General features: G+C 36.5%; 1 protein-coding gene across 6 annotated transcripts; it reads left to right on the top strand.

Annotated features, from left to right (window-relative positions):
• Window positions 1–341: 341 nt before the first annotated feature.
• LOC112026344 (cryptochrome-1) lies at window positions 342–7,067 on the top strand. 6 transcript variants are annotated; one of them, XM_065772648.1, is made up of 7 exons: window positions 562–819; window positions 1,274–1,659; window positions 2,523–2,744; window positions 3,002–3,708; window positions 4,341–4,624; window positions 4,669–5,063; window positions 6,835–7,067. In XM_065772648.1, the coding sequence occupies exons 2-7, from the start codon at window positions 1,350–1,352 to the stop codon at window positions 6,867–6,869; spliced, it is 1,953 nt and encodes a 650-aa protein (XP_065628720.1). In that variant the 5' UTR covers window positions 562–819; window positions 1,274–1,349; the 3' UTR covers window positions 6,870–7,067. The 6 variants fall into 6 exon arrangements, with proteins under 6 accessions (XP_023914796.2, XP_023914795.2, XP_065628718.1 ...); XM_024059028.2 differs by lacking the exon at window positions 6,835–7,067 and adding an exon at window positions 342–505 and having other exon boundaries at window positions 755–807; window positions 4,341–4,753; XM_024059027.2 differs by lacking the exon at window positions 6,835–7,067 and adding an exon at window positions 343–505 and having other exon boundaries at window positions 755–819; window positions 4,341–4,753.
• Window positions 7,068–7,270: the final 203 nt, after the last annotated feature.

Raw genomic sequence — 7,270 nt, 5'->3', positions numbered from 1 at the left:
TATATATATATATATTTACGAGCTGGAGTTGTAATGGTACAATTGAGCCCCGGTAGTTGAGGATACTGTTGGGCTACTATGTTGTGGGCTATATAGCTAAGGCTGAAGTTAAGGCTTTTTGCCTCATGAGGAGACGTGTGAGACAGTGAGCCAATTGGGCCTATCCCAATAACAACAAGTGTGGTCTCCTACCACTGTCATTATTAATACTCAGCCTTTCCCACGTGATTTTACGTCAATGATATCCATACAACACACCCAAAACACTAATGTTGATCTCACAACTTGTACCGCAACTCGTTCATATAATTTGTTGTGAGAGAAATGTTTTCATATAGACCAACCATGCGGAGGGGTGATAATAAGTCTATATGAAAAAACTTCTCCGCCAATTATACCTAGTTATATGGGCAAAACGTGGCACAAGTTAGGGTGAAGACAAAAAGACATTTCCTGGATTCAAGTGGGTCAATCAATCACACACTGCCACTGTACTCTGTATTTGGTACACCCTTAACTACTCTGTGAATATATTATATATAAACACTAACAACTTTAATTTATAGTATAATTGGATTTTGGGGGTTTACAATTTTTGTATTCTTCTAGTTGATCTTGTTTAATGGGTATTTGGCATCTTTCATATAGTTTCTAAAAATGGAAGTGGGTGCTGAGGAAAACCCTTGTATTTATTATTGTTGCTTTATTATATAGTTCTTAATTTACTCACATGAAATCTAATCTCTTTTTATAGAATATAGAGAATTCTAGCTGATCAGCCCAGGCCAGTTGGATGGTGGACCATAGGTACATGAACAGGTTTGCAGCAATAGAGTGTTTGTCACCTTAAATTGCCTTTTCCTTGTTGCAATTTTTGTTTCTTGTTCTAGATTAAAAAAAAGTTGCAGCTTTTATATGTTGTTTACTGGGTTTTGGTGGTCTGTGAAATGGGTTCTAGATTTGTAGTGACTGAATTTGATTGATGGTACTTCCAAAAAAAAGAAAAGAAAAAGCTTTGCAAGTATTTTTACAACCATATGTTTGGTTTGACGATCCACTATATGCTTTTTCTAGTACTGTTTTAGATATTTCAATTTTTTTTTTGGGGCAAAATTCAGTCAAATAGTTTCATCAAAAAAATAGTTTGCTGCAAATAATTGAGTCTTTGTTTTGAGTTGCTTTGTGGGGTTCTTGAATTGAACAGTTTAAAGTTGTTTGATAGAATTTGTGACCGACGAAAATTTTGTCTGTTTTCCTTCGTTCTGGAGTGAAGGTGAAGAGCAAGTACACTGTAGTCACTATAGAAGTCAAGACATTGGTTTGACACTGAAGGATTGGAATTATCCAATATGGGTAGCGTTAAGACCATAGTTTGGTTGAGGAGGGACCTCAGAATTGAGGACAATCCAGCTTTAGCTGCAGCTGCTAAGGATGGTTCTGTTTTTCCTGTCTATATATGGTGCCCAAAAGAGGAAGAGCATTTTTATCCAGGTCGAGTTTCGAGGTGGTGGCTGAAGCAATCTCTAGTCCACTTGGGACATTCCCTGAAGTCGCTTGGGGCTGAACTTATGCTCATCAAGACTGACAGTACTCTTGCAACTCTTGTGGAGTGCATCAATGCTGTTGGGGCAACAAAAGTAGTCTTCAACCATCTTTATGGTATGTTCTGGTTCCAAATTAAGCAGCTTCACTTCACTGATATGCACTTTGATTTTGGTATATAAATTTAGTGAGGCATATTAACTTTTGATATGCTTTATTTGGTGCCTTATGAATATATCTATCCTTTGTAACTCAATGGATTGGTCTTTTATTCAATGGGATACTCATCCATTTACGGATTCTTTCAGCTGATTATATCAGTTGGTTTTAAGTTTATTGCTCTGACACATGATTATACTAATTCTGTTGAAATTCTTACACAACTTATCACCAATACAAATTATGGTCGTCAAGATGGATAAAGAAACGAGTCTGTAAGAGAAGGAAACAACTCATAAAACACTAGTGGCCTCTGTTACTGAATAGCTGGAATTCATTTTCTTTAGAACTGGATTATTCTCTGTCTGTGAATAAGGAAATTGGACATTGGATTTACTGAAATAGATAATTGCAAGTTTAATTTTCAAATTTCAACTATGTTATTCAAACTTGTAACTACCATTTCCTCGCTCTGAAGTAGAGGAATATTTAATAGGCATAATATAGTCATGATTTCATACCTTGCAGCCTTTGGAGCTGTAATTGTTTAAGTTGAATACTTTTATAAGCATTTTTGTTTTTTGATATCTTAATAAATAAAACTCCAGCAGCGTCAAATGGGTTCCAAGATCTTGAAACTTCACACACCACTGTGTATGCCATTTATCAATTGAGCCTATATTTTAGTTAATTACGGATATGTTCTTTAATGTGCTTGAGGGAGTATCATTTTCCTTCATGCTTTTGGACTGTTCTTTCAGAGATACTCCTATAGAGGCCTTTGTTAAATCATTAAATGCTCTCTCTCTCTCTCTCTCCAGATCCTGTTTCACTCGTTCGAGATCAGAATATCAAAGAAAAACTGGTGGAGCTAGGAATTTCTGTGCAAAGCTATAATGGTGATTTGTTGTACGAGCCATGGGATGTATATGATGAGAGTGGACATGCTTTTACAGCCTTTGAGGCATATTGGAATAAATGCTTGCACTTGCAAATGGAACCTGTTTCACCTTTCCCTCCATGGAAATTAGTGCCAGCTTCAGGTACATTTTAACAAAATTTTCTTTTCTTCCATGATGGCACAATTAACTTAGAGGTTAAAATATATAATAGTATTGATGATTTAAGAAATAAGAAGGTAGGGTACTGCTGTTGTGACACTTTCTACTGGCAACAGAATGGTCATGATATTCAGCTCAGATTTCAACTTCTCAATATATTATGTTTTTCAGTGTTTGCAAAAGAAAGAAAGATGAGTGAGAATAAATAGCTGAGGTGTGCTTCTTCTGTATAATGACAGGAACTGTTAAGAATTGTTCAGTTGAGGAATTGGGTCTTGAATATGAATTGGAAAAATCTAGCAATGCATTATTAGGAAGAGCATGGTTTCCAGGTTGGAGCAATGCTGATAAGGCTCTAACTGAATTTGTTGAGCAGCATTTGCTGGACTATTCAAATAATAGGCAAAAGGTTGGGGGGAACTCCACATCACTTTTGTCCCCATATCTTCATTATGGAGAACTAAGTGTACGGAAAGTTTTCCAATATGTGCGAATGAAACAGATATTGTGGGCGAAAGAAGGAAACTCTTTGGGTGAAGAAAGTATAAATCTTTTCCTCAAAGCCATTGGGCTTAGAGAATACTCCCGTTATCTTTGTTTCAACTTCCCGTTCACTCATGAGAGATCATTATTGAGTAACTTGAAATTTTTCCCTTGGAATGCTGACCAAGCCAATTTTAAGGCTTGGAGACAGGGTCGGACTGGCTACCCATTAGTTGATGCAGGAATGAGAGAACTTTGGGCAACTGGGTGGATACACAATCGAATAAGAGTGGTTGTTTCAAGTTTTGCAGTAAAAGTTTTACTTCTTCCATGGAGATGGGGGATGAAGTATTTCTGGGACACACTTTTGGATGCAGACTTAGAAAGTGACATCCTTGGTTGGCAATATATTTCAGGGAGCTTGCCAGATGGTCATGAGCTTCAGCGACTGGACAGTCCAGAGGTACGTTGGGCTTCCTTTTTTAATAAAGCATTAGCAATCGAATTTATAAAAGCTATTGTGCTGAATTTCAAGACTTTAAAGTTTTAAATTTGTGATATCCATTATATAGCATTATGTTGGCTATATATTATAATTTTGTGGCAAAATGTGATGTAGTCACTTTCATTTGAGTCCCGTTGTCAGCGTGCACATGTATGTGAATTTTAAATATTCCTGAATTTACATTGCTAAATTCCATGTGGGTTAATTAACCAAGAGAAAGACAAAAAGGTTTTGGCTTCCCCATGTTTTAGCTTACTTTCCATTCTCCACAGATTGTCCAAATGCCCCCATAAGAATAGAACAAAAGGCCATCAGAAGTGTAATGGAGTGAACATGACTCTTTGTGCATAAAAATCCAGGTAGTCTCCTTTGCACACTTTGAGATAGGATAGTTAAAAGAACTCCTTGAAGAAATTTGAATGCATTCAACTCCTTTAGTGCCTTGATTTCTCTTACCGAGAAGAATCTAGTTATTTTGGTGAGCTGAGCTATAGACTTAGATTTTTCTGACTGAATTAAAGATTTCTAGCCGCCCTGGCCTTTTTGGACCTCATTTTTTTCTTCTTCTATATTCTGATTTTTGGAGTCAGATTCAAGGCTCCAAATTCGATCCGGAGGGTGAATACGTGAGGCATTGGATGCCTGAGCTAGCACGGATGCCAACTGAGTGGATTCATCACCCTTGGGATGCACCCCTTTCTGTGCTCAAAGCTTCAGGGGTAGAGTTGGGATTTAACTATCCAAAACCTATAATTGAGATAGATTTGGCCAGAGAACGTTTGATTGAAGCTATTTTCAAGATGTGGGAAATGGATGCAGCTAGTAGGGATGCAAACTCAGATGTCATGAATGAAGTTGTTGTTGACAATTCTGATGGTACTAAAATTTGGCTACTGCAAAAGTCGTTGAAAATTCGGGTGGTACTGAAAATTCTTCCATTCCAAAGGTTCTCTTAAAGGAAAGGATTCCGTGTCCTACTATTTCATCAAATGATCAGAAGGTGCCCACAGTTCAAAATTCTAAGCATTATCCATTCTATAGGAAGAGATCTAAATATATGGAAGGGGAAAAGCCACTCCAAGATGATTTGCATAAGCATAACAATGAAGCAGGGACATCAAGAACAGATGAAGACTTACGCTCTACGGCTGAATCTTCGTCAACTAAGAAGCAGACCACCAGCAGAAACACCTTTTCTGTTCCTCAGTTGTCTTATTCATCAGAAGACAAGTTTTTTCCAGTGTATGACTCTTCTGACTTAAAGCAGCCATGGCAAGAACAGATTAACATGCAGCAGAGTTCAAACAAAGATGGTAAGTAATATTAGTTATTTTGCAATCAGTGATTCATAATCGTGTTCCACATTTACTCAAAGCTGCATCATTTTAAATATTTTTAGCAGCTGCTTCTGGCTTCCTGCTCAATATTTGTAATTGAATTTTGATGAGAGAACTTTGACTTCTTACTGGAGGCATGGTTATCCAAATAGATATAACCTAGCTATTAGATATAATCTTATAGCTATGCTGATAAAGCATCTTTCCCCTTTAGCGTAGTCAATAGTCCTTGTTGCACTAATAGATAGTGCATTTTTACATGCCATAACTGGAAATCATTCTTCCCATTAAGCATCCGTTTGGGATGAGTTGAAAAATTTAGCTTATCTACACTTTTAGCTTATTTTTGTTATTATTCATAAGCTCCATTGCACTTTTTGATACTATTCATAGGTCTCACTATACTATTTAACTTATTTTTTAACCTATTTTTTACGCTTTTAGCAAAAAGTTTTCAACTATAGCTAAATAAGCTATTCCCAAACGGACACTAAATGTTTCTATCTCAAATTCTGTTACCAATGAAATGTTTGCCTCCATCTTGGGCAAACCTAAGCAAACAGAGAACTACACTACCAAATAGATTTGGTGGCTATTGGAAAGATTAGTTGCTTGAACAAAGAACCAAAATCAAAACTGAAACAGCACCTCAATCCAAAAACAGAACCATAGCTCAGAAACTGGTTTGTTGAGATTACAGAAGCTTTGATACCTACTTTTTGTGTGAGTGTGTAGCCAATTATAGTGGGTTTATGCAAAATAGAAACAGAAAAATAGAAGAAACAACCACACAAGGAACACAAAGATTTACATGGTTTGTCCTTAGGCGTATGTCCAAGGGTGATGTTAAGGAGAAAGTTTCACTAAGAAAATAGAGATAGGCACTCACAAAACCCGAACTATATATTCACCCAAAGAGCTCTCTCTCACACCACAAAAATTTCTAATTCTCTAAATTTGTTGTGCAGAAGATCAAAGTTGGTTATGCACTTATTCTTCCCCAACCCCCCCCCCCCCCCTCAACAAAAGTTCAAATCTCCTAGAGCCCCAAAATGCAGCCTATTGTGTCTCGGTCAAGCGTTGTTATGGAATATTTTGGTGAGTGGCAAAACATAAATATCTTTGAACAAAGTGCTAAATGGAAAATTTTCACACTTAAAAAAGGAAAAAAAAAAAAAATCCTCTAAGCATATACATAACGTGTACGATGAATCTAGGATGTATAACGAAAAAATACTTAGAGAAATTACCAAAACTGTAGATACAGGAATCAAACCTCAACGTTTGGCCGCCTCTGTGGAATTTGAGGGGGCGTATTGGATTGGATAAAGATTAAAAAAAAAAAAAAATACTCATAAGTTCAAGTCAAAGCCATCAACTCATCACTTCTTATAGCATCAGGATAGCATTTGATTTCTTATCTTTTTGTTTCCATTGTAATTTTCTGAGCAATATCAAAGTGGATATAAAATTCATCAGCCCTACAGTTCAGGTGGGAAGTTTAAAACCCATTGATTACTCAGTTTCTATTATAGAAATTCATGAAAAGTTCATGTTCTATCTTCTTAACGTTTTCATCTTAAAAAGGATTTAGACATGGAGTAGTTCTGTTATTTAGTTGGGGATTGGACTTAAATCAATTGGAATTTCAGTCACAGGAGTCTCTAGTTAAGGTGAATTAAGTTGATTGCTGTCACCACCAGGGAGTTTATCTTTGGCTTTTAATACACTGTTCAAATTTGTGCAGGAACTTTTGGAGGTTCATGGCCTTCTCATTCATAAATTCACAGCCAACCATAATGTTGTCCAAGAAAGAGGATATTAGTATATGATCGGTAATCTTTGGGATAATCGGGGGCCCTGCGATTGTTCTTTTGTATGTACATCAGTATGTCAAATAATGTATCCTTTGTTTTCCTTGTTGACACTGGATAAGTTTTAAATCTGATAGCAAAGAATAGGCTTGAAACATTTTGCCAACTTTTTTGGTACACTAGCATTTCTTAAGTTTGCATCGATACATTTACTTAGCTTCCTTTGTATTTTCTATGTACTTGCAATGTATGCATGCGTGCACCGCGGTTGCTGAATTTCACTTGATTTTGGGTGCCCATAGTTGTCCAGTCTCCGATTTAACCAATGAAGATATCATGTCAAAGGGTCTTGTAATTCTACAGTGTCGT

The sequence above is a fragment of the Quercus suber genome, unplaced genomic scaffold (assembly GCF_002906115.3).
Source record: "Quercus suber isolate HL8 unplaced genomic scaffold, Cork oak 2.0 scaffold_61, whole genome shotgun sequence".
Lineage (NCBI taxonomy): Eukaryota > Viridiplantae > Streptophyta > Magnoliopsida > Fagales > Fagaceae > Quercus > Quercus suber.
Note: the sequence above shows the minus strand (reverse complement) of the source record. Positions and strands in the feature narration are given on the sequence as shown.

Coding starts and splice junctions, on each gene's coding strand:
- LOC112026344 (XM_065772648.1), top strand. CDS start 1,350: ATGGGTAGCGTTAAGACCATAGTTTGGTTGAGGAGGGACCTCAGAATT. Junction 1,660..2,522: donor AGTCTTCAACCATCTTTATG/GTATGTTCTGGT, acceptor CTCTCTCTCCAG/ATCCTGTTTCACTCGTTCGA. Junction 4,625..4,668: donor GTTGTTGTTGACAATTCTGA/TGGTACTAAAAT, acceptor TGAAAATTCGGG/TGGTACTGAAAATTCTTCCA.